Raw genomic sequence first — 26910 nt, forward strand, 5'->3', positions numbered from 1 at the left:
CCACCAAGAATGTGTAAGTGTTCCCTTCTCTGCAGCCTTGTCAACATCTGTTGTTTTTTGACTTTTTAATAACTTCCATTCTGATTGGTATGAGATGGTATCACACTGTGGTTTTGATCTGCATTTCTCTGATGATTAGTGATGTGGAGCATTTTTTTCATAAGTTCGTTGACTGCTTGTATATCCTGTTTTGAGGAGTGTCTGTTCATGTCTTTTGCCCATTTTTTAATGGGGTTATTTGTTTTTTGCTTATTCAATTGTTTCAGTTCCTTATAGATTCTGAATATTAGACTTTTGTTGGGTGCAAAGTTTGCAAATATTTTTTCCCATTCTGTGCTTTGCCTAGCTAACTCTTACTCAACCTTGAAGTCTCAGCTTCAATCATGACTTCCTTACCAGAGGCCTTCCTGATTTTCCAGACCAGGCACCATGTGGTATGTAAAATAACACCTTACCTCTCAGACCCAGGCAAGAAAGCCCCCTGCCCCGAACTTAATGCTTTAGAAGGCATCATATAATATAACCACAAAGGAAATAAATCCATTAAAAACACAGAGATGCCTCTGTCCCTTGGGATTCTGTGCTCAGCACTGGCACAGAACAACCAGTAACACTGAACACGCATCACTGAGTCTAATACAGTTCAGACCCCGGGGGTCAATTCTTTATATATCTTGCTCTGTCTTATTCATTTAAGTTGATAGATAAACATTGTATGTATTTATTGTGTACTTGACATTTTGAAATATGTATACATTAAAAATATGGAGTGCTTCACATATTTTTGTGCTATCCTTGTGTGGTTGTGTTGTTTTAATTGGAAATTTGTATTGTTCCAGTTTTAGTATATGTGCTACCTAAGCAAACACACTCTATGTCTTTTAAAAAAGAAAGGTAAGTGTGTCTGGATGCCCTGAAGCTTTGTGGGTTGTATCAGTGTGAACTTTGGAGGCCACTGTGGTTTTGGAGTGTAGGCAGGAATTGAGCTGTCCAAGTGCTTAGCTAAGAGAAAAGAAAATTAACTTGTCAAATCCTTCCTCTTAGATAGCATGGCTGTAGTGGATTCCTTTTTTCTGAGACAGTCTTGCTCTATTGCCCAGCCTGGGGTGCAGTGGTGTGATCTCAGCACACTGCACACTGCACACTGCACACTGCTTGAACCTCTGCCTCCCCGGTTCAAGCAATTCTCGTGCCTCAGCCTCCTGAGTAGCTGGGATTACAGGCGCATGCCACCACACCCAGCTAATTTTTGTATTTTTATTAGAGATGGGGTTTCACCATGTTGGTCAGGCTGGTCTCAAACTCCTGACTTCAAGTGATTCACCCACCTCAACCTCCCAAAGTGCTGGGATTACAAGCGTGAGTCACTGCGCCCTGCCTGTAGTGGATTTTTTTTTCTTTTTTTTCTGAGACGGAGTCTTGCTCTGTTGCCCAGTCTGGAGTACAGTGGTCATCTCGGCTCACTGCAACCTCTGCCTTCTGGGTTCAAGCCATTCTCCTGCCTCAGCCTCCCAAGTAGCTGGAATTAAAGGCGCCTGCTACCACGCCCAGCTAATTTTTGTATTTTTAGTAGAGACAGGGTCTTGCCATGTTGGTGAGGCTGGTCTCAAACTCTGACCTGAGGTCAGATCCACCTGCCTTGGCCTCCCAAAGTGCTAGGATTACAGGCATAAGCCACCGCACTTGGCTGTGTAGTGAATTCTCGCATGACATATTATCTACCAGTAGTGCTGAGTGTCCATTTTCTTGCTCTGTTTTATGTTCCAATTGCTGGTTCTGGGGGTACCCATGAATTCGTGTAGTGTTTGCAACATTGCACGTTGGTGCTAAGAAACATTTTGTAGTAATAAATAATTTATATTATTCTTAAATTTTTATATTTGTACCTCTAGATACAACATGTTAAACATGATACTGATTCTTTTTATTGACATTAGAAGGACACTGAATGCTAGAATTGCAAGTAGGTTTGTTTTTATAAAATATTTAATTAGGCCAGGTGCAGTGGCTAAACCTGTAATCCCAGCACTTTGGAAGGCCTGAAGTAGGATGATCGCTTGAGCCCAGGAGTTTGAGACTAGTCTCAGCAACACAGTGAGACCCTATCTCTACAAAAAAATAGAAAAAAAAAAAAGCCAGGTGTGGTGACACGCACCAGTGGTCCTAGCTATTCAGGAGGCTGAAGTGGGAGGATCTCTTAAGCCTGGGAAGTTGAGGCTGCAGTGAGTCATGATCTTGCCACTGCACTCCATCCTGGGTGACAGAGCAAGACTCCCTCTCAAGAAACAACAACAACAACAAAAACCAACCCTCTTTGATTAGATTTGAATTTTCAAAAAAAAAATTAATGAAATGTTCAGCTCTCAAGTAAGAACTTTGTCTCCTATTATCTCCCTTGGATAAAAGGAATACCGGGTTTAGGATGGCCATGTTTTTAGCAACCCAGATTCACAATCAAAGGATTCCAGCCAAACTTTCTTTTCCCATTCTCTTTGCATATGAATATTTTGTCTTCCTTCTTACCTCAGGCAGTGAGGTGTAAAAAGCTTGAGCTAAGTCCTTGATAAGGGTGTAGGATGTACCTATGATTATCTGTTGGAGCTCTTTCATTGTGGGATTTGGAAAGTGGTAGATGGATGGGGATGGGGTGGTGGAAAGTCACCGATTTGTTGCCTTATTCCATCCAGAGTCTTTTCATTTGTTTTTTGAGCTGGTGGTCTCACCCTATCACTCAGGCTAGTCTTGAACTCCTGCCCTCAAGCGATCCTCCTGCCTCCACCTCCTAAAGTACTGGGATTACAGGCGAGAGCTACTGCGCCAAGCCCCAACCAGTCTCGAGGCTGCTGTTGTTCCAGCCAGGCTGGGGACTTTGAATTGCTCTCTTAAGAAGCCTTCAGGGACCACTGGGCTGTAATGCATGTGTTCGCAGAGCCAGGATTTGTAGCAGTTCCCTCTCATGGGCTTCCTACCCGCTCTGGGGCTTTTTTTTCTACAGCTGGAAGAGGGTAGTGAGACTAGAGGAGGGGAGGGTCTGCTGTTCACTCTTCTCCCAGTTGCTGTATGATCATTAGAGACCTGGTTGTTCCCAAACTCAGAGAAAAGGGAAAAGAGCTGAACCCAGAAGCTGGGGGTGGGGCTGGTAAGAAATGCTGGCAGACAGCGGGAGAGAGGTGTGAATAGGGAGAGTTCAGCCAGAGGAATACAGAGAGCTAGAGCTAAGAACCAAGTCCAACAGTAGAATAGCCTTTGTCCTTGACATCTCTCTGGGTCAGAATGAATGAGCCACATACCACAGGTTCTTGAGGCAGGCAGCACGGTGCAACTGAAGAAGTACTGGACTTGGGATTTTTGACCCGCATTTCAATTCTGGGGCTGCCCCATAAGAACGCTGTCAAATGACTTCTCTGAGTCTCAGTTTCGGTACTTTTAGCACAGGCTTTGGATTCAGATAGACTCAGCTCCTGGCACCTGCATGACCTTGGACAAGTTATTTAACCTAAGAGTCTCAGTGGCCTCATCTGTAAAATGAACAGTAACACCTTAGAGTTGTTGCGATGAGTAAATAAGATAATTTTTGGGAAGTAGATTCTATTGGTTACATAGGATTGCAGAATAACAGTGAGTTTGGAGCCAGGTGACATAGACTTGAGCCAACTGCCTGCAGCTAGATGCGCAGCCTCTCTGAGAACCAATTCTTCCCCTGTAAGGAGTAACAATGCCTTCTTCGCAGGGTTCTTGTGGGGCTCTGCTGAGATAAGATGTATGAAAGCACTCTGTACAGCTCTGTACAAATGTGAAGGATTATTTTTGTTCTTCAGCTCGCCCTCTAACAAAGGCTGAATAAGTACTGAATTGGCCAAAAAAGGGAGGGCAAAGGAAGGAATGTGAATCTTAGGGGGAGTAGCAAAAAAGCTGGAATAATCCCCACACTGTGTTTCCAACACTTTTCATGAAGCCCGAGCTCCAAGGAACAGTACACATCCAGGGAGGGAGGTGAGAAACTGGGAGCTCGAGGGGGAAGGGGGTTATGAGGAGAGGGAGAAGGAGCCCACTGCTATCAAAGCCCAGGAGGACATGGAAGGTCCTTGCCTGGTGAGGAAAAGAAGAGGGTGTCCCTCGAGTCCCAGCTCCTGCTGTGTCTCCCTCTCAAGACGATCACAGACTCTCTTGTGATCCAGAAAGCACAGCTTCCAGCTTTGAGCCAAGAAATGCTGCCTTCCAATGCCCCCTACCTGGCAGCTACTGAGCAGATTCAAACATGCTCAGGGTTGGAGCCCAGAGAAAAAAGATAGGAATTCTGCTGTCCCCAGTGGAGGCTAGTTTGTGCCTCCTCATACCCTACCAGACAGCGCAGAGACCCTCAAGCCAGCCTCCCCCTCCTCCTCCACCCTAATGCCCTCCACTTTCCCTTGATCTGCCTGAACCAGGACATAATGCCAGGGCCACGGCCCTGCTGGTCCTTAGCTCCGAGCGCCCTTCCCTTGGGAGCTTAGCCCATCGGATGTGCCAGGGAAATGTTTCCACAGATTAGTGCCTCCTGGGGTGAGACAGTAGCAGCAGGTGGCAGGAACAGGGCAGGGAGGGAACAAAGCCCAGGGAGCCCTTGGGAGGAGCCCAAGGACAGAGGCTTTCTTTTCCAATCTCTGGCCTCCAGAACCAGGAGGTTTGGGGTTTCTCCAAAGCCCCCACCTCAGTTTCACCCCTCAGTAACCAGCTGGTGATGGACAGATCACTTTATTTGACTGATTGTGGTGACAATTATGGTAGTATCACAGTTTGGGTAAGTCCAGGTCCAGAAGTAGCATAAATTGGAGAGTAAGGGGAGAGATGCAGGGGAGAGAGGAGAGATGAAGATACAGCTCACAAGTCCAAGAAGAGAGGGGAATAAAAGGGGAAAGAAAGTTCTAGCAAGAAGAAATATATAAGCTCTGGAGAAAGCATCCCCGCAACAGTGCCCTAAATTAAAGACTCCTATCAGGTAACACCTGGTTGAGATTTCTCAAATCTACATTTGCTAAGCCAAGCCTGGAGGGTGAAGCAGTGAAATAACCAGCATAAGACAGATAAGGGACAAGAAGGCAGCAAATGCCAGTGGATCAAGGGATGCAGATATCAGGAGGAAGGGAGAAGCCAGATTTCTGCTGACTTTACCTTACCCCTGGCCTTGTTCTTGGGTGAGTTTAAGAGTGAGCAAGACAGGTGGGCAATGTTTTACAATGTGGTTTTGATCAAAAGTTTCATCAACACTGGCTTTCCCCCTTGGGTTAGTCCTGGCCCGGGGTCGGGCATGCCTAACCCAGCAGGCCCCTTGACCTCACAGTTTGTGCAGGTGAGAAACTGGTTCCTGGTCTGTGTCAGCATTCTGAATCAACTCAAAGATGAATTTCACTTGGTTCTCATAGCCTTGGACTGAGATTTTCTCGTTGACTCCATGGAAGCTGAGGAAAGTAAGGTGCATTTAGGGAAGGAGGGGAGGGCCAAGTGCCACAGCACAAGTGTTATTACAGAGCACTTTCCTTACTCCCCTCACCAACCCGGAAACTACTGGCCCTCCAGGGCTAGGAAAGGGAGGGGCAAGGGAGGGGGCATCTGAGATTTCATATGACACATTGGTTGTTTCTCAGGGATCCATCCATGCTCATGACAAAGAACAGTGTGGAATAAACTCTTGGGGAGTCCAAAATAATCTCCTGCTGTGAAATCCACTCAATAATTTGTCCTCCAGGAGAATTATCTTTTTTTTTTTTTGAGACAGGTTCTCACTCTGTAGCCCAGGCTAGAGTGCAGTGGTACAATCACAGCCCACTGCAGCTTCAACCTCCTGGGTTCCAGTGATCCTCCCACCTCAGCTCCTGAGTAGCTGGGACCACAGGTGTGTGGCTAATTTTTTTATTTTTTAAATTTTTTTTGAAGAGATAGAGTCTTGTTATGTTGACCAGGCTGGTCTCAAACTTCTGGGCTCAAGTGATCCTCCTGCCTCAGCCTCCCAAAGTATTGGAATTATAGGTGTGAGTCACCACACTTGACTGACAACTATCTTTCCAATTCTCTTTCTCTTAGGACAGAGTACCCAGCTAGACTATCTCTAAGCCAGTCCCCTACTCTTCCACTAGAGGGTAGAGAAGGCAACTGCCCAGGGTACCTACCCAGTTTTCTGTGGCACCTAGGAACTTTACTATCAGACCTTACATCCACCAACCTGCCTCCCCACAGTGAAACAAAACAGAGCAAAACAAAACAAACAACAACCAAACTACATATGTAATCTCAAAGATGAAAGGAAACAGAGTCCCCATCCATCTCCCATTTAAAAAACAAAAAAAGAAAGCTGTTCTTAAGCTCCTATTCAAATATTTTCACTCTGTCTACAGAGGACTTAAGATGGGGAGATCAGGTCTGGACATGATAAGTAGCAGAGAGGTAAATGGAAATTGTCCTCCCATACCCCAGGATTAAAAATGTGCTGAAGAACCCACAAAAATAGTAATTCATACAGAGCAGTTAAAATTGGTGCTCACATCTTGGATTTCCATAGTGCTTTCTTCTGAGAAATCAAAACACGCACCTACCTTTGACCTCATGTGTGGTCTGCATTTCACAAAATGCTGAGGAGTCTCCCCATTTTGTAAGTGGAGAAAACGGGGTCCAGAGGATAAGCCCTCTCCCAAAGATAGGAAGAGCTGGGATTAGCACCCAGTGGTACTGATTCCACCGGCTTCTCCCCAGTCACCCAATTATCTCCATCTTTATAAAAGAGGGACCAATTCCATACATTCTAGGGGGTGACAATGAGACTCTGGCAATAAGGACGGTAGATGGGTTAGGTTCTACAATGTCTCCATTTCATTTTGCCAAATCCCGGCTTCCCCCGCCCCGAATCTGTGGACTGTCAGGAGCACCGGGTGGGAAAGAGACACGTCAAGTGTGTTTCTTTTCTCCCACCTGCTGCTCAAACCTGTTCCACTCACCTTTTTAAGTCTTCAGGCTGTAGATAGTAGGGGTTGAACCTGTAGATGCCAGTGGTGAGGTTTGTAAAGAATCGGCTGTCTGTGTTGGCGAGACAAGTACCTAGAGAGGGAAGATCAACAGGAAAGGGGCTTTACATGAGCAACCAAACCAACGAAGTGGCTGGGGTGTGGCCTGGCTGGAAAATTAGGATTACTGGGTCGCTACAGAGCAATGCCTGGGCTCTCTTGAAAGCCTATAGCTATCCTTACAAAACGCACCATTTCAGCCAGGAACATGGAATCTCCTTCCAAGGGCATTGGTGAGACATCCCTTGGATGGACCATTCAAGGGATGTCTCACCAATGCCCTTGGAAGTGTCCTCTCCCTGTGATGACCAGGGAGGCCAATATCTTCATACCCAAGGCCATGGCCATTTGCTATTCCCCATGATGACCAGGGAGGCCAATATCTTCATTTCATACCCAAGGCCATGGCCATTTGCTATTTAAGAAATGAGAAACTAGATAGCACTTCTTTATCACCTGACCTTTATTCTGTATCACTCTAGGTCAAAAATAAATACCCTCTGGGAGAACTTTACTACTATAAAATATAACCCTCTTGAATTGGAACAAAATTTCCTGTTATTCTCATTCTCTGAAGGATGACTCTGTCTTCCTAGAGTCAAACCTTAGATCTGGAAAGTGCCAGGACACTCTTTCCAGTTTCCCACTCTCCTGAAGGTGGTAGCAGGTCACCTGGCAGGGGCTGGGACTTGTGCCCATAGGTGTGTTCTTTGGGAAAAGACACCCTGGAGGATCAATTCAAGTGTGTGGGGTGATTTGAGATGGTAGTTTGTGTTTTGTTCCATTTTCCACTCTTGGTTTCAAATGGACATCCAGGCCCTTCACAGTTCCTTGCTTTGTGGTTGATTTCTGCCTGTCTTTTCTCTATAAAAGCCTGGCCCCATTGGCAGATTACAGTAAGTGCTCCAGAAGGAAGAGAATAGAGTAGGTAGCCTTTAAGGGCCAAGGGAGGAGAATCTGGGACTGTGAGGGCTGGGTTCCTGGATGTTTGGAGGAATCTCAGATTAGACCAAGAGAAAAGAAAACTAGACACGGGTCTTAATATTAGAGCATTAATAATTGAGCAATATCATTATTATTGAGCAAAGTCTTTTTTTTTTTTTTTGACAGAGTCTTGCTCTGTCCCCCAGGCTGGAGTGCAGTGGTGCTATCTCGGCTCACTGGAACCTCTGCCTCCTGGGTTCAAGCGATTATCCTGCCTTATCCTCCCAAGTAGCTGGGACTACAGGTGCCCACCACCAGGCCCAGCTAATTTTTGTATTTTTAGTAGAGACGAGGTTTCACCATATTGGTCAGGCTGTTCTCGAACTCCTGACCTTGTGATCTACCCGCCTCAGCCTCCCAAAGTGCTGGGATTACACGCGTGAGCCACCGCGCCCGGCCGAGCAATGTCTTAATATTAGAGCAATAACCATTGACCAGAGATTTTCAAACTAGGGTTCGTCATCACCTTGTGTCAGAATCTCCTGTGGGTATTTGTGAAAAAGGCAAATTCCAGGGTCCCTTCCAGATTTGGTTAACCCAAATCTTTGCAGTGAGTCCAGGTAATCTGCATTTTAATAGTTCCCCGGGGAGACCTCTTCCACTCTTAGATTGGAGAACCACTGTCTGCAAAGCATAGATTTGGATGGTGTGCTAGAAGGCTGCAGAAGGGGTACAGAGGGGTGCTGCTGGGATTGATCTGGGCTGGGAAGCATAAATTAGGTTAAGGCAAATGGTATGGGCTGGGAGGCTTTTCTGAGCTAAAGATTCTGAGCTTTGCTGCTGAGCTGTTATCCTAGAATGGATCAGAACCAGACTCTGGGAAGATCTTGGCCCCTTCTGTGACTCTTAGAGAGGAGGGAGTAGTCTAAGCCATTTCTCCCCTCTATGCCAGAGTGGCTGGCCTAGGTTAAGCAAGGACCCAGGCTTGACTGACCTAATTTATTGTTTCTGCTCCTTTCCTGTTTGCATTTTCACTTCCACTCTGAAGGGAAAATACAGTTCTAGTCTCATCAGGAGGGGAAGCAGCCAGCTGTTTACAGGCTGAACATCTGGGGTAGGGGTGGGGAAGTAGACATTGGATAGGAAACAGTTCCAGCCCCCTCCTCCCTCCAGCCACAGCTGATGAAGTCATTACCTGGGATAGTAATATTGACTTCCGGGAAGACGGACTGTATGGTCTGGCGGAGCAGCTGGTAGCCCAAGGCCTTGTCATCATAAGGGCTGATGGGGAGGGGGTCAAAGGCAGTCATCACATGGAACTGGACTCTGTTATCAGCCACAATGTTCTTCGTGAGTTCTAGGACCTCCAGGGTAGAAACAAAGGGGGTTTGATTTCTTATTGATTTCTATACATGTACAATATGAGCTTAAATATTCTGATTTCTTTCCAGCAAGGCAGAGCCTGGGGGTTTACAGACAGGACTCATTTTTTTAAACATTGGGACTTCAATTTCAGCTGACTGGCTAAAGGTGATGTAAGAGTTGGGTCTTCCTGGAAAGCAATCTACAGCATGATAGATTTAGGTTAAATGTTTTGGGAGACTTGTCTTACAGTCATGAATCAGATCTTGAATTGGAACAAATTTACATGAGCAACCAAACAAATGAAGTGGCAGGGGGGTGGCCTGGCTGGAAAATTAGGACTACTGGGTCACTACAGAGCAAAGCCTGGGCTCTCTTGAAAGCCTATAGCTATCCTTACAAAAAGCACCATTTCAGCCAGGAGCATGGAATCTCCTTCGAAGGGCATTGGTGAGACATCCCTTGGACGGAAAATCGGATGGGAATTGGAAAATCAGGAAGTTATGTATCTTTCCCCTTGGGTGGTGAGCCACAGGCTGGTTGAAAGTGTCGAAGAGACAGCAGAATGTCAATCATCTCGAGGCTGGGGAATAGATGTGATGACCTGGCTTCAGCCTCGGAGAACCTCAGACGGGTGATAAAAGGGTCACACACTTTTCTTTCCCCTCTCTGGGCATTCCTGCTTCCTGTTTGTAACCAGCTGCACTGGAGCCAGGAAGATGAGCTCAACACAGACAAAAAGTCAGAATTTGTGATACTGGTATTCAAGTTTTCTCTTTGCCTCCTTTCCTCGGGAAAGAACCTGAGGAAACTCCTAGAAAATTCAGTCTGAAACGAATAGAGTAAATCCAGAAAAATTCCTGTCCCCAGTCAGGAAGTAGACCAGACCCTGAGGATTAGGTCACATAGAGCCATGTGGAAATGGACCAGGAGACTGACTTATAGGGACCTTTGCTCTTCAAAGCTCCAGCACTAGTCCCAACCCATTTGTTCAGTAAGTTGCTTTAAAACTGCCTCTGCTCTAGAAAGGGGGGTTGTCCCATAGCTGCAGATCACCTGAAAGCGGGCCATTATCTTAAGTGTACCTCTTTTTTTTTTTTTTGACACAGAATCTCACTCTGTCACCCAGGCCAGAGTGCAGTGGCACAGTCTTGGCTCACTGCAACCTCCACCTCCCAGGTTCAAGTGATTCTCCTGCCTCAGCCTCCTGAGTAGCTGGGATTATAGGCATGTATCATCACGTCTGGCTAATTTTTGTATTTTTAGTAGACACTGGGGTTTCACCATGTTGGTCTGGCTGGTCTTGAACTCCTGACCTCAAGTGATCTGCCCACCTTGGCCTCCCAAACTGTTGGGATTACAGGCGTGAGCCATCATGCCTGGCCAAGAGTAGCTCTTTTGTTTTTTTTTTTTGAGACAGAGTCTCGCTGTGTCGCCCAGGCTGGTGTGCAGTGGCACCATCTCGGCTCACTGCAATCTCTACCTCCTGGATTCAAGTAATTCTTCTGTCTCAGCCTCCCAAGTAGCTGGGACTACAGGCATGCACCACAATGTGCAGCTAATTTTTGTACTTTTAGTAGAGATGGGGTTTGCCATGTTGGCCAGGCTGGTCTTGAAACTCCTGACCTCAGGTGATCCACCTGCCTTGGTCTCCCAAAGTGCTAGGATTACAGGCGTGAGCCACGTGCCGGTCCCAAGAGTACCTCTTTTATGCCAGAAGAATGTTAGGAGTTGAGTCTGGAGAGGAAGTGAAGGTTCCCACTTCTGGCTTAGAAACCACCACTTGAATCAAAACAAGTATCCTGCTATTGGATGGGCAAAGGGGTCATCAAAGTGTATTCTCACTTCTCAGAGCATATTTTCACTCCAGCACTTATAATACAAATACTCTAATACAAGAATTAGCGCGCAGTCTTGACATATTCTCAGCCCATTGGCAAGTTTCTGAAGTCAGCCTCCATGAGGTGGGTTGGGACTATGCCCACTGCTCCAAATTCCTTAGAGGGTCCTCCAGAAATCAAAGAAGGCATGCAGAATGGATCCCTTCAGTAAGAGGCTGCAAGAGCTCAGGTTTCCCACTAGCTGTTAGGCCAGGCAGGGACTGTGTCTGACTCAAGGGCAGGGACTGTCTATCTCATTTCCACATTTCCAGTAGCAAGCACATAAAAGGCATGCAATAAATCTTGGATACATAAAATTTAAAAGATGTGAACCAATAAAAATAAGAATAGGTGTTGATTCATTAAATAACTTGCCATGGGTTATACAGTCAGTTTTGTCAGGTCGGGTATCTGTCTGACTTTATGGGAATAACGCTTTACTGCTTCCTAAGTACGTACAGTTAGAGGTGGTGTGGAGTAGAACCTGAGAGGAGGCATTCATCTGAGATGGACTCCTTAGTGGTATGAATGTTTAGCCCAAGTTTCAAGGAAGGATATGAAACCGACAGAGATGAGGAAACAGATTGTTTGAGCATGGAGAGGGGCAGGCACAAAAATTGAGATGTAACAACCAACTTTGTGCTTCGGACACTCACTCACAGTTGTGTGATCTTGGACAAGCTTCTTAACCTCTCTGTGCCTCAGCCTGCCTATCTGTTAACATGTAGATGATGGTAGCACCTACCTCATAAGTGGTGGTGACCGTTACTGGAGTTAATATGTGTAATGTGCTTAGGGCAGTGCCTTGCACACTCAAAAAATGCTAGCTGTTATTTGCTTGTTTAGAATAGAGGGACCACCTTGGGCAAGAATCAGAGGTACAAGAATGGAACTAGGAGGTGAGACTTGTCAATAGTGAGAGATCTCAAAGGTGACTTTAGAGCACACGAATCTCTCATTTCTCTGATCTCCTGTAGTTCTTTTTTTTCTTTTGAGACAGAGTCTCGCTCTGTCACCCAGGCTGGAGTGCAATGACGTGATCTCGGCTTGCTGCAACCTCCGCCTCCTCGGTTCAGGTGATTCTCCTGCCTCAGCCTCCTGAGTAGTGGGATTACAGGTGCTCACCACCATGCCCAGCTAATTTTTGTATTTTTGTAGAGATGGGGTTTCACCATGTTGGTCAGGCTGGTCTCGAACTCCTGACCTTGTGATCCGCCCGGCTCAGCCTCCCAAAGTGCTGGGAGTACAGGCATGAGCCACCGTACCCAGCCCAGATCTCCTGTAGTTCTTACAGTGCATTCCCACAACCTTATGTTGCTCTCTGTTTTATGTGTAAAGATGTTTTCCTGTAAGTGAACGGTACAGCTGTTGAAGGCAAGGACAATGGATACTTAAAAACAGGTAAGGGTCTTTAGAGTTAGCAAGTCCAGCTTCTGTCCTGCTGTAAGGCTGCTCATTAGAAAACTCATGACAGGTTGTCATCCCATCTGCTGGAATATTTCCAGTGGCAGAAAGCTCGTCACTGCATGCTATAAACCATTCCATTTTTGAGCATTTCAGTTACAAATGCCTTCCTTATAATGAACTCAGATACGGTGTCCTGTAATATCTAACCCCTCTCCTTCTTTTTTGAGACAGAGTCTTGCTCTGTCACCCAGGTTGGAAAGCCGTGGTGTGATCATAGCTCACTGTAACTTCCAACTTCTGAGATCAAGAGATCCTCCTGCCTCAGCCTCCTGTGAGTAGCTGGGAGTATAGGAGTGTGCCTGCTTAGTATTTATTTTTATTTGTAGAGATAGGGTCTCGCTGTGTTGTCCAGGCTGGTCTTGAACTCCTGGCCTCAAGCAATCCTCTGGCCTCAGCCTCCCAAAGCACTGGGATTACAGGTATGAGCCACTGTGCCTGGCCCTGCCTCTCCTTTTTTTGATAATGAATATACTCCAGCCTCATTCCAAGTCCATGCCCTTTCCAAGGGCTGTTTTCCACCCAGCTGGGGCTTTCATCTCTCCAGGTCCTGGCACTCTTCCCTCCTCTCTATTCCCCTGCCACAGTGACCTTCCTTCCGGTCTCTCTGATGACACCCCTGGAATCCCTAGGTCCATCCTGCCCATGTGCTGGAATGGAAAGCCTCCATATTCAGAAAGCTTGTGGGTGCATTTGTCCTGGTTACTCCTCTCCCTCGGGCCCCATTTCCATGCATCAGGAACACTCCCTGCTGCACTCCCTGTGCACAGAGCCTCGGGCTGCATCCAGCAGGAACACAGGCCGCCCCCAGAGTTCTCTTGCTCCATGGTGAGCACCTGTAATCCCACTACTCAGGAGACTGAGGCAAGAGAATCACCTGAACCCAGGAGGCAGAGGTTGCGGTGAGCCGAGATCACGCCATTGCACTCCAGCCTGGGTGACAGAGCGAGACTCTGTCTCAATATACTCTAGTAATATAGTACTAAACTCATCATAAACACTCAGCAGAATCTTACTTGTCGAAATTAGAGGGCATCTGTACTGTTCCCCACTTTGTGCTCTTGCTGCCTGGATGCTATTGCCAGGTCTTTGCTCCTCCTCAGAGAGGGCTTCACTGACCACTGCATTTAAAGGAGCTCACTGCTCTATCCCTGCCCCAAAATTACTCTGTGACACAGCATCCTATTATTTTCTTTGTGGCATTTACCACTTAAAAAAAATCTCCTTGCTTACTGCTGTCTCTTCACTAGAACGTAAGCACCATTAGAATGGGAATCTTGTCTGTCTTGTTCACCATTCTCCCAAATGCTTAGAAGAATGTCTAGTCCACAGTAGCTACCAATAGACACTTGAATGAATAAATGAAGGAAGAAAGGAAAGAATCTTCTCTACAACACTCTTATTCCACCCTTTTAGTGATGAAGAGCACAATTACAGTCCAAGATAGCACATTCCAAAACTCTCCCTCAAGTGGAGACTCTCTTAAACATCTCCCACTGGCCTCTCTACTCCTTCAGGCCCATTCAGGATACACCTTCCTTTCCACGAGGCAGCCTCTTGGATTTCTGAAGGTTCTGTTCCTCACAGCTAGGTGCTGGAGACCTATCTACAACTGAAGCTGAATATGGAGCAAGAGAACTCTGGGAGCGGCCTGTGTTCCTGCTGGATGCAGCCCGAGGCTCTGTGCACAGGGAGTGCAGCAGGGAGTGTTCCTGATGCATGGAAATGGGGCCCGAGGGAGAGGAGTAACCAGGACAAATGCACCCACAAGCTTTCTGAATATGGAGGCTTTCCATTCCAACACGTGGGCAGGATGGACCTAGGGATTCCAGGGGTGTCATCAGAGAGACCGGAAGGAAGGTCACTGTGGCAGGGGAATAGAGAGGAGGGAAGAGTGCCAGGACCTGGAGAGATGAAAGCCCCAGCTGGGTGGAAAACAGCCCTTGGAAAGGGCATGGAGTTGGAATGAGGCTGGAAAAAAAACTGGTGGAAAGAAGCTCAATGAGGGAAATTCAGTGATTTCCTGGCCCCATGAGACCCCAGGGAGAGGACAAAGGTTGGCACCTGATAAAAGGCAGGAGAACCAGGGCTCACATTGGTCTTAACACCCCCGCACTCCCCCGACCCCCTTCAATGGTGTGTGTCACTGGGCAGGATGTCAACCTGCTCCCCGCTCTACAATGGGGAGTGTGCCTCTCTCCTTGCATGAGGACAAGTAAAGTCCTCTCTGGGGAAGAACTTAGGAGAAAGGACCATAGAAGTCCAAGTGCCACCGACCCTTGATGATCTGTGCCACAGAACTGCCCCTAACCCTGGTATATTCTAGAATGTATAACTCATCTGCTAGTCAGTGGTTGCCTTTTTGGATCTTTTTTTTTTTTTTTTGAAGCATCAGGTTTACCTTTTGAATTCCTTTTGCTCAGTCTGATGTTTAAATAAGCTGGCATTTACTGTGGATGTCTGACATTCTGTGTAACTTCTACTCACCCTTCGGCTTTCAGCTTAAACATCACTGCCTTAGGAAGTCCTGCCTGATTCCCAGATGGGGTCTGGTTCCTTGTTATATTCTCTAACAAGCACCAGGTTCCTCTTCATTATAGCACTCATCGTGGTTTGCAATTATACATTCATTTTTAAATTGATGTTTGTAGCAGACCACTGCAAGGCTCTGGCCTCAGCTCTTTTCTCTCCTAGCTCTCTGTACCTTCTTCCCATGGGCTTTTATTCAATCTAGAGGTTCCCGTGATGTTAGTGACACTCCAGCCATATCTCTAGTTCATATCTCTCTCCAGACCTGAAGTATTCATAATTGCCTATTTCATATGTTATAAGCTTCTCAAACTTCCAAACTATGATATTCTTGAAATTGTTTTTATTTCTGACTTTCCAATCTTAGTGAAAGGCATTAACTACTTGGTCAACTACCCAGGTTAAAAACTTTAGAGCCATCCTGCTTTTCTCTCACTCCACACCCATATACATACCACATCCTATTGAACCCACCTCTCTCCCACCTCTGGTGGGTGCCCTCTTCTCCACCCCATGACCATGGCCTCAGTCCAGACCTTCACATACACTACCTAAGATGCTGCAATAGCTCCCTGTCTCCTTCTCCTCCAGCACTCCCTCTTCAATGCTGCTAGCATGACCTAAAATCTAAAAGCAAATCTGAGTATTTGATTGAAGACCTCTAAAAGTTCTCTCCTGTCACAGATTTCACAGATTAGGCCCCAAACTCCTCAGCATAGCATACAAGGCCCAGATCTCTAAACTACAACTTCATTTCCTATCAGTTTTCATCTCCTATTACTTGTCCCCAATTTATCCTATTCCTTAAGCCACAATGAATATCTTACTTCTAGCCAAGTTGTTTGTCCTCTAAGGCTTGGTTCAAAATTTTAGTAGTCAGAAAAGACTTTTTTGACCCTAAGAAGTAGCATGAATTTCTTTCTTTGCAGTGGTCCTATGGCAATTTGTTCACCTCTAATTTTTATAATCATAGTTTAGGGTTGTGGCTAAAAGCACAAACTCTGGAACTAGACAGCTAGATGTATAATCTTGGGTATGCTATTTGATTGCTGTGGTACTCTGTACCTCAATTTTCACCAGTTAAATGCAGATTTAGGGTGGGTGGTTGTGAGGATTAAAACGTACGGGTATACCTTAGAAAGGTGCCAAATATGGCTGGGCGTGGTGGCTCACACCTGTAATCCCAACACTTTGGAAGGCCAAGGTGAGTGGATCACAAGACCAAGACCACTCTGGCTAACACGGTGAAACCCTGTCTCTACTAAAAATACAAAAAATTAGCCGGGCACATGTGCCTGTAGTCCCAGCCACTCAGGAGTCTGAGACAGGAGAATCGCTTGAACCTGGGAGGCAGAGGTTGCAGTGAGCCAAGATCATGCCACTGCACTCCAGCCTGGGCCACAGAGCGAGAGTCCGACTCAAAAAAAAAAAATACATAGCAAACCTACTACATATATATAATGTTTGTTACTACAGGTATTGTTATCATTTATTCATACTTATCTTCCACTCCAGACCCCATGTGTATCCAAACTCAGGATCTCCAATCCTAGCGAAGTAACTGGTGCATAGGTTGTCTTTGAAAAATGTTGGCTGAATAAATGGGACACTGGACCAGCCCTAGGACTGTAGTTAAACCCGGGCCCTGAGGGCCACATCTCCCTGATGCTGCATGAACTGTCTGGAACATGTGGTACATACCTCTTGGACTGTCTGTCCAGAGTGAATCCGGAAGTTGACTGTGGCCTTGGCCACTGAGGGGATGACATTCACCTAGAGAGAGAAGCACAAAACCCTGGCCTGAGTCAACCTCAAATCTTCTACATCTGCCTGCCCAGGAAATGCTAATTTCCTCAGCTCAGACAGAGCTGGCTGATTTGACTTAAGGACCCAAGGCTTAGCTTTTCTAGTCTGCCTCTTGTCTTCTCTGAGCTAAGTGACATGTGGTTATATTCAGAGCTGAAGGGGTATCTCTGCTTTAAGCCAGACCTTCGTGCTTCTTGGGGCTGGAGGGGGTCACAGACATGTTCAGAGCAAGGCTGCTTTCTCTGATCACCCAGATATCTCTGTCTTGGCCCCATGCTGTGCCATTAGAAGCCTTCTGCATGCACTTTCTTTCCCAGCACACCTAGGACATTTCTGCAGCTGTTAACATTAGTGCTTACTCACAACGGGGCAGCCAGAGCCTCTGTTGGCCCCCATCATGGCATAGCACGGGGCTCACATCAGGTGTGATGCTTGAGGGGGATGAGAAGAACACATACTCCTCACATATTCCTGGTCAGGCAGGAACAAAAGAGTGACAGAAAAGTAACCTTCAGAGTAAGAAAAGAACCTTAGTGCTGCCCAGTGCTCTGCCTATTCTCACCTATTCCCAGCCAGTGGCTGAGCCAAGACAGAGGGATCTGGCTTGTTCTCTCGGGCTGTTAGTGTGTTTCTGAGACCCTAAGACCTAATATACCCTTTGGGAGCTGGTTCCCACTTATTCTTGAGGCTCCTGAGCGATTGTTCTAACCAATCAGATAAGGCAGTCAGGCAGTAATTGCCTCCCCATTCCTGATCCTCTAGCAGGGATTGGTGGTTTCCCAGGTCCTGTTGTAAAATCTGACTTTTTTGCCTGACCAGGAGGAATCCAGGACTAACTGGAGAAAAGAATTAGGCTAGCGAGGAATTGTTCCTTGGAGGCCGGGAGATTCCCCAAGTGCTTATGTTTCTTTGAACTCGTATGGTGCAAAAAAGCACTAAGTTGTTAGGGACAGAACTGGGCTGTTGAAAATTAGCTGTTGCAACTTCTTTGTGCATCTGTTTTCTCAACTGGTCATTGGGGTAATACTCATAGGGCTCTTAGAAGGGTCAGATGGAGCAACAAAGTATCCTGGGGGGATGAAAACACCACTCAAATGTCAGGACACAGTGCTATTATTCTGATGAACACTACAGCTGACACACTGGACACTTCAGTCAGTTATGCCAGGAATTAATTCAGAGGCATCATTCACTTATATACCTGATTACTAGAGTGCTTCAAGGTCACATTGTACTCTAGGTGAATGGTGCCCCCTGAAGTTGTGCTGGTGGTACCAGCAGTTATAAGAATGGTCTAACTCCCTTCAAGATTTCAGAAAGGCCCGTGTCTTTGCATGGCTAGGCTTGGATCCAGCTGACACACAGAGAAGGAAGGAAGAGCCAGTAGATAGAGCCAAGGAAGGGAGGAGTGGAGGGTGGTAGGGAAAAGCTGTATGGGGAGGAACCAGAGATGTTACCTTGATCCCTGCTTCGAATATGGTGAGTGCCTTGGTGGTCCTGATTATTGCATTGGTTAAGGGATTTCTCTCCATAAACCTAAAACAAAAGGACCAAGGTCAGATGTTAGAAAGAACCAATGGGGTGAAGGAAAGGGCAGAAACATTACCCACTTTCCTGAACCTTGGAGATCTTTAAGACTGAGAGAGACATCTTAGAGATGTCTTAAATATACATACTTAGAGATGCAATGTCTGGTGGCTGAGGGACGATTAGTCAGGCCCAGTTAAGCCAAGGAGAGGAGCCTGGGGGTGGGTAGGTTTGAGGTGAGGGATATGAAAGAAGGAAAGATAATACTTTACCTGGTTATAAGGGGTTCAAATAGCCGTGGGTTGCTCAGGATTTTATCGACAGGGAAGGGAAACTGGGAAAGAACAAGGTCAGCAGGATTTCAGAGGGGGTTTCAGGGGTCAGCAGGATTTCAGGGATTTCAGCACCACAGGGTCACCTCTACTTTAGCCTGGGTCTCTGAGACCTGGATCTCTCTCTACTTTAGAACTGCCTCAGGAGCCCTTAGCAGTCAGGAGTGCTGCTAAATTCAGTTAGCTCAATCCCTGCTAGAGGGTCAGGAATGGGGAGGCAATTACTGTCTGGCTGGGCTTATCTGATTGGTTAGAACAATTGCTCAGCAGCCTCAAGGATAAGTGAGAACCAGTTTCCAAAGGTATATTAGGTTTTAGGGTCTCAGAAACACACTAACAGCCATAGAGAACAAGTCAGGTCCCTCTGTTTTGGCTCAGCCACTGGCTGGGAACAGATGAGAATAGCCAGAGCACTGGGCAGCACTAGGGTCCTTTTCTTACTCTGAAGGTTACTTTTCTGTCACCTTTTTTCTTTTTCCTAGCTGACCAGTAGTATGTGATTCTTCTTCCTATACCTCATCTGCCATTTGCCGCAATACCGTCACCATTGTCCCGCTTCCAAATATGATAGGCATTTGTGTCTGCTCCAGTCTGGAAGAGAAACAGAGTCCTCAAGACTTAGCGAACCCCAGCCAAAGATCAGTGGCTTGAAGAGGAGAAGAAGGGAAATAGGAGGAAGTTTCAACACTCCTGGCCAAGAGGTCTCCCATTCACCTCCCTCCCACCTCCACCAACTCAACATTCTGAAGATCTCAAAACACCTGCAGAAGCTTTCCCTGTCTACCAAGTCGGCATTAGGGTCCTTCTTTCCTCCCTCTGCTGTTCTCTAGAATCTTGTGTGTCCACTCTCATAGTCCATCCCATACTACAGCAGAATTGTCAGTCTCCTGGCAGTCTGAATGAATATAGCACTCCTTCCCACTTTGCTAAGAAAACCCAGCCAGGGGTAAGTTCTGCTGTTACAGATTCTGCTGTCCTCATTCATAGCCAGCGGCTCTTATTTTTGTCCTCCTGCCAGGACAGGTGGAGAATTTCGACAGCTCTACCAGTCATTGCCAATATGTGATTCTAAATGTCTGGACTCTGGACTACTCTAGCTGTCTGACCTAGCTTCTGCCTGTAGGTTCTTGCTTTCCATATGTATATACTGATAGATCCTCTTCTGACTCCAGCCCTTGCAGGATACTGGTGGCTCTGTCTCTCCTGTGGCTCCCTCAACCCCCACCTTGGAAGGAATTCTCACTCCATTTGAGATGACCCCAGTCTGGTATCTGTGAGCCATGCTGAAATAACTCTTTGTTTACACCTCTTGTATTAATCGCCTGGATCTTTAGTCTGTCCTGGGTTTCCCCTTCTGTTCTTCCTCTAGTGTCGATTTTTTAAAGCATAGGTTCCCAGCCCAACTTTAGGGCAGGAAGCTGAGCCTCCTCAAATTTAAAGTGGGAAAGTGCTAGGTCTTCCATCTCAAGTCTGGCATGGGAGCAGAGCCAGGAGTTGCTTACCGGCTGACAGCAGCTGCGAGGATGCCAATGCTTGTCTCCTTTGGAGGAGCTGAAGAGTGGCCTGAAGACATGTTTACTTGCAGCAAGAGGTTCATGGAACCCTTCTCTGAGACACCAATTCTGTAGAAGAGGATCGGAAACTACCCTCTTGACTTCTTGCCTCTCTGAATTCTCCCATAGGCCCATAGATCCATCTGTGCAATAGTCTAGTGGGCAAGGAGGTAGCTTCATGCAGTTTTAAAAATTTTATACTGGAGGAAGAATGGAAGGGGAAGCCTAGGAGAGGTTAAAGATCGGGGCTATTAATGCGAGAGGTGTCAACAAAGAGTTGTCTCAGCATGGCTCACAGATACCAGGCTGGGGTCATCTCAAATGGGGTGAGAATTCCTTCCAAGGTGGGGAGTGGGGTGCTTTACTCACAAGGCGATGGGCTTCTTGAAGTCAGGAATTACATCATCCAAGATGAAGCCCCCCTCATCCACAACGAAGGCCAGCTGGACCCCCCTTGACTGTAGCAGGGCTGAGACCCTCTGAGCCCCTGTCCCTGATGACTGCAGACGTGGAACACAGAGCTATAGTCCTTCTCAGTCAGAGACAGACCTCCAGACATAGCTAATGGGGACCCATTCAGCCTAGCTTGGGGCTCCAGAACCTTTCTACCTAGTCTCCTTCTTGGGAGCCAGGGCCCTAGAGAATTCTGCCTCACAGAATCCTGGAATGTCAGAGCTGGAAAGGTCCACCCTCCCTTATTTCACAAATGAAGAAACTGGAGCCAAAAGAGTGAAGTGACTTGCCCAGGGTCTAATTAAGTAGCATCACTGGAAATAAAATGCAGTTATCGCTCTCCTTTTTCAGTTCTTTTTCCATCACACCTATGTTTCTCAGGGTATAGGTGATGGACCCCCTGCCTGCCTCAGCTATTATGAAGGAGTTTGTTAAAAATTCAGATCTATGGCACAGGGCCCAGGAATCTGAATTTTGGTCAAGGTCCTTAGATAGTCCTGGCATACAGACACACAGAGAAGGTGGTAAACTACCATATCATGGAGACCTTGCCACTGTGGGCAAACTGGATTAGGGTTAAGCGCCCACTCCCCTACCCTCAACAGAGGACAGAGATAGGTATAAGATGAGGAGGTTCTACCTCCTCGTCATGGCCCAGAGAAATGAAGAAAGATCTTCGGGGGATGTACTTCCTGATCAGCAGGAGCTCCAAGGCCTGCAGTAATGCCTGGGGTTCAGAAGCACAATGGAAGAGGAAAAAGACGTTATTTAGGTGGGAGTACCAGGGTATCAGAGACACTCAGTTGCCTGTTATCAGGGATGGTGGGATAAGGATCTGATAGATTCTCTTGAAAGAGAACAGATTCAAATAGTACAGGGGACCTGATGTGGAGAAACATAACCTTTACCACCTGGAGAAGAGCATAAACATATCAATGACAGGACTGAAAGGGTCCCTGGGGACCATTTAATCCCATTTACAGCTGAGAAATCAAGGCCCAGAGAAGGGAAGTGACAAACTGATGGCTGGAACTCAGGTCTCCTGGAGCCAAGGTTCTTTTTATCATCCACCTCCCAGGGTCAGTCAAGCACCCCCATCCTGAATTGATCCTTAGGGCCCCAAGGCAGAGGGAACATTGCATCTCAGACCATCACAGAGTTCTTGTCGTCCAGTGTGCCCCAACCATAGATGGCACCATCACGCTCCAACCCAGAGAATGGGGGCACCTCCCAGCCTTCCTCAGGGGCAGGCACCACATCAAAGTGAGCCATCAGCAGGTAGGGCTGCAAGCTGGGGTCCGAGCCTTGGATAGTGAACAGGTGGCTATACTCTTCCACAACTTCATGCTGGATAAAGCTGGTGCTGAGCACTGTAGGAAAGACTAGAGGCAAAACGGCAGGGAGAGAGAACCAGGGTTAACAGTTTCCTTAGGTTTTCCTACCACGTTGTGCTTCCTGTTCCTTTATTTACTTATTTTTTTAAACATGCATCCCTCTTTAGGAAGCCTTCTAGGACAAAGCCAGTCTGATTCCTGATCTACCTGGACAATCTTTGAAATTCATCTTCCCCATATTTCAATGTGCTATTACTATATAATAACATGCAAATCAAGACCCACCATTAAGGCCAGGCGCGGTGGCTCATGTCTGTAATCCCAGCACTTTGGGAGGCCGAGGCAGGTGGATCACCTGAGGTCAGGAGTTTGAGATTGGCCTGGCCAACATGGCAAAACTCCGTCTCTACTAAAAATACAAAAATCAGCCAGGTGTGGCTGATTTAGTAGAGACAGAGTTTTGCTCATGCCTGTAATCCCAGCTACCCAGGAGGCTGAGACAGGAAAATCACTTGAACCTGGGAGGCAGAGTTTGCAGTGAGCTGAGGTTGCGCCGTTGCACTCCAGCATGGGTGATAAGAGCAAAACTCCATCTCAAAAAAAAAAAAAAAAAAGAGACTCGGCCAGGCCTGGTGGCTCATGCCTGTAATCCCAGCACTTTGGGAGGCCGAGGCAGGTGGATCACTAGAGGTCAGGAGTTTGAAACCAGCCTGGCCCACATGGTGAAACTCTGTCTCTGTTTTTTTGTAAAAATACAAAAAACAGCCGGGCGTGATGGCGCATGCTCATAATCCCAGCAACTTGGTAGGCTGAGGCAGGAGAACTGCTTGAATCCAGGAGGTGGAGGTTGCAGTGAGCTGAGATCACACCACTGTACTCCAGCCTAGCTGACACAGCAAGACTCCATCTTAAAAAAAAAAGACTCACTATTAAGATGGTCAATATCTCAAGCTCAGGCTTGGTCAGACCTATAACATGCTATCACAAGTATGTGTTAAAGGGCTATGCAGATGAGGGATGCATTAAATTTTGACCATAGGAGGCCTCATTAACCAAATTATATTAAATTATTATGTTAAATTAGTAGGCCCCATTAACCAAATTATATTTAAATATTATATTAAAAATCCAGAGACATTTTTCATTTTAAAAAGTCACACATCTAGTGTATGTGTTATGTGAACATAAAGATTATTCTGTTTAGCACAAGGTCATACTTCTGTGTGCAGGTATAGATGTTCCTAGGGTCAATTATTCAAGCGACCTTAGCTACATAGGAGAAATAAATTTTATCTCTCTCTGGGCTTCTTGGAAGAATTCACATATACTTCTGTGGATACCCAAAAACTGAAGAAGAATATGGTTTTATCTTGTCACCTAGCTTATCTAGTTTACTGTCACTATACTTTTATTTTCCTATGTTTATCTCCTATTTAGTAAAGACTTCCAGCCTTTCCAGCCTGGCCTCAGCTTGGCTACTGGGCATTAATCCCTGAGCCACTCATTTTTGTTTTTTCCTTCTTCTTCTTCTTTTTTTTTTTTTTTTTTCAGAGACAAGGTCTTGAACTCTCACTTATGCTTGAGCACAGTGGCACATTCATAGCTCACTGTAGCCTTGAACTCCTGGACTCAAGCGATCCTCCCACCTCAGCCTCCTGTAACTAGGACTACAGGTGTGAGCGACCATGCATGGCTAATCCCAGAGCCATTTGTCTCAGGGTGTTAGAGAGGGGGCTACTTGCTGCTCCTAGACCAGCTTCTCCCACCTCCAACAACTTCGGAGGGGTTGTTTTTAATTAGATTTAGGAAGGTAATCTCACTACTTTCCATGAGATTTTCACAAGGAGAGGGAGGAGTTCCAAGAATCCTTTTTACCTCTGACCCACCCTTCCTCAGTTCTGTACTCAATGGGTGGTGGGGATGAGGGAAAAGGACTGATGTTATAGCTCAAAGTTGTTGACTGCCTAGAAGCCTAGAAATGTGTTAGTAATGAATCTGGAGTAGGTCTGAGTACATGGAGTGTATGTGTACAGGTGTGTGGGGGTGTGTAAGGAGGTAGGGGTAGGAGGAGCATGGAACATAGTTCTGGGCAGTTGCACAAGTAGAGGGAAACCCTAGTTCTACCTTTTGATGATTTAGCATTTATTGAATGACACATACGTAGGGCAAAGTTTGAGAGAGTTTCTACTCTCATGCAATGGCTGGATGAACTCTCAATCTTTGCCCTACATATGGTGGCTTAGTTTTTCCAAGAGCAAATCTACAGTCTCTACTCTGTCCATGGGAATTAGATTGTCCTCTGATCAGTCACAAAATAAACTCGTCATCACTTTGTAAAAGAACTATGTCTCCATTGCTATTTCTACCACCCACCCCTTGCCCCCGATTTGCAGCTGACCTTTATAAATGTATTTTCCAAACTCAACCAGGGCTGTGGTATTGGCCTTCTCATAGCTAAAAGTCACTGTTGGAATCTGGATGGCACCTGTCAGAGTCAAATAGTGAGAGATGAAAGATTAAAAATGAATTAATCATTGTTTTTTCCTACAATCCTCTGTGCACAAAAAGTTCTTTTGCCTTCATTATCATATTGCAGAGGGCAAAACACTAATGTGAGGTAGGCGCTATTGTTTCCCTTAATTTGAAGATGAGGGAAAAAGCTTGGAGAGGTTAGGTGAGCTGTATGAGCAACAGGCAGACTAGAGATTTAAACCCATGTCTTCTGGGTTTGTTAGGCTGATATGGTTCTTAAAGGCAAATACAGTCTAAGATTGGGGGGACGTGGATTTTTGGACCATGGTCTTGAAGGGAAGCTACTATAAATTGCTTTCTAAGGCCTCACTACCTCTGAAATCACCGCTTCCTTTGATGAATCCAAGCTTCATCGTTCTCAAGGCACCCACTGTCCTGGGTCCCTATATCAATGAGGCTTGTGTGTTTTTGTTTTTGTGTGTAAAGGCTTATTCCTAATGTGGAGTCTCACTAGTCTGTCAACCAAGACCAGCTTTTTGGGCATATAATGCCCGGGAAGAGGTGGATTTAGAAGCCCCCAAACAAACTCCTCAGTCCTAAAATAATTTCATCCTCCTTACTCAGTTGTCTCAATTCCTGACCCTTCCCTGGGCTCCTCTCTTTGAGTCTTTAAGGCTTTACAGTTTTAAAGAGTTCCATGATCAAAGACAAACACCACTGGGAGGGAAAGCATGAGTCATGAGAATATTGAAGTAGACTGCTCTCCAAGAACACAGTGAGAACAAATTCACCTGAGGCAGGAAGGGTCTCTGAAAGACAAACTTCATCAGTTTTGCTAAGGATCAACCCTACAATAGCACAGCCCACCAGATAGATGGGGAAGCTGAGGTTCAGAAAGATTCAAGTGCCTACTCAAGGGCAGACCCAAGGATCTAAGCTCAGGTGTTCTGTCCCCTGCTCAGAGTTCTAAGCTGTGTTGCTATAAGGTCCCTATTCTAGGTTCTTACATAGCTTTTGTTCTTTTCTGTGCAGACTGGGAGTGGCTGTCTAATGCCTTTTAGAGGACTATTTATGCTTTGGGAAAGCCCTGCTCTGCCTCCCAGGCCTGTCAGTCTAGCATATGAACAATCTATGTCCAACCATTGGGGTTAGCTTTTGGTCCCTGCATCTGCTTCTATATGTTTATGCAGGCAGTCTCTCTTAATCCATTACTTAATGAAAGGGAAAAGACTGGAGCTAAGCTGAATGGTAAAGAAGGATTTCATCCCATAGGATCTAGCACTCTGAACAGAGTTTCCTGTTTCCTGGAAAATGCAGATTCAGAACGGGAATGAGTTTTTGGTCTGGATTAGAGATCTAGGGGAGACATATTCTTCAATTAGGACTGAGAATTAGGAACATCCCACACCCCAGGAACACTCCACTCCCTTTCTTTAGAGCCATCTGATCCCAGCGAGTCCCATAGGCACTAGATGCTGAGACCCACTGCCCACTCTTTGCTGTGGGGCCTTAGGGAAGATCATTTAGCTGACCTAAGCCTCAATTTCTCTCCTTTGTAGATAAGACTAGTATCATTTGTCTTATTTTACGACACCGCAGTAATTTATCAGGCATGCAAACTTTCAAAGGTTAAAAGTGATGTACAAATGAAAGTTCGTGTAATACTCGAGGCAAGCAGGGGAAAGAGTGGATGGTGGTCACGCCAAGAGGGGTGAAGTTGGAGTTTCCAGGTTAGGCAGGGCACACCAGAGTTCTAGGAGGCAGGGATGGGGGAAGTGTGGCGTCCCCAGGCCGGGGCACGATGTATTGATTGGGAAGGGTGCTGGGGCCGGGCTGGGGTGCGTGTCAGGGCTCCGGCTGTAGTAGCGGATGCTTTGCGGCGGAAGCGGGGAGTCACGGGTTGACCTGGGGAGGGAGGGACCGACATCTGCGTATAGATGGGTGAAGGGGAGCAGGGTTCACCTTTCAGCGCCTCTTTCATCGCGACGCGCTCCTCTTTGCTGAACTCAGAAGGGATTCGCGACGCCCTCTGATGCTCGTCGCTCCTCAGGCCCATCGATCTGGAGACGGTGGCGAAAACTAGGAGCAGCATAGCCGCCAGGGCCAGCAAGCAAACGCACCGCTGAGCCATGCTTCTCTCGAGCTCCTGCTGTCAGGCTGCCGGAGGAGTTCTGACCTAAACCCCCGGACTAGCGTTTCTTGGCCCTGGCTCTGCTCTTATTCCCGCAAACAGCCTTAGC

At 46.5% G+C, this 26910-nt stretch overlaps 1 protein-coding gene across 3 annotated transcripts; it reads right to left on the bottom strand.

Annotated features, from left to right (window-relative positions):
• Positions 1-4718: 4718 nt before the first annotated feature.
• On the bottom strand, positions 4719-26910 carry PM20D1 (peptidase M20 domain containing 1). 3 transcript variants are annotated; one of them, XM_033199939.1, is made up of 13 exons: positions 26633-26910; positions 24597-24683; positions 22014-22246; positions 21505-21591; positions 20781-20911; positions 20361-20480; positions 19374-19449; positions 18799-18860; positions 18457-18535; positions 16895-16966; positions 9154-9322; positions 6969-7068; positions 4719-5438 (listed from the first exon to the last, which is right to left on the bottom strand). In XM_033199939.1, the coding sequence occupies exons 1-13, from the start codon at positions 26799-26801 to the stop codon at positions 5315-5317; spliced, it is 1509 nt and encodes a 502-aa protein (XP_033055830.1). In that variant the 5' UTR covers positions 26802-26910; the 3' UTR covers positions 4719-5314. The 3 variants fall into 3 exon arrangements, with proteins under 3 accessions (XP_033055830.1, XP_033055832.1, XP_033055831.1); XM_033199940.1 differs by lacking the exon at positions 4719-5438 and adding an exon at positions 6541-6661; XM_033199941.1 differs by lacking the exon at positions 24597-24683 and having other exon boundaries at positions 5245-5438.

This window comes from Trachypithecus francoisi, unplaced genomic scaffold (genome assembly GCF_009764315.1).
Source record: "Trachypithecus francoisi isolate TF-2019V2 unplaced genomic scaffold, Tfra_2.0 Lachesis_group5, whole genome shotgun sequence".
Classification (NCBI taxonomy): Eukaryota; Metazoa; Chordata; class Mammalia; order Primates; family Cercopithecidae; genus Trachypithecus; species Trachypithecus francoisi.

Coding starts and splice junctions, on each gene's coding strand:
- PM20D1 (XM_033199939.1), bottom strand. CDS start 26,801: ATGGCTCAGCGGTGCGTTTGCTTGCTGGCCCTGGCGGCTATGCTGCTC. Junction 24,684..26,632: donor GATGAAAGAGGCGCTGAAAG/GTGAACCCTGCT, acceptor TGACTCTGACAG/GTGCCATCCAGATTCCAACA. Junction 19,450..20,360: donor CTCGCAGCTGCTGTCAGCCG/GTAAGCAACTCC, acceptor TTTCTCTTCCAG/ACTGGAGCAGACACAAATGC.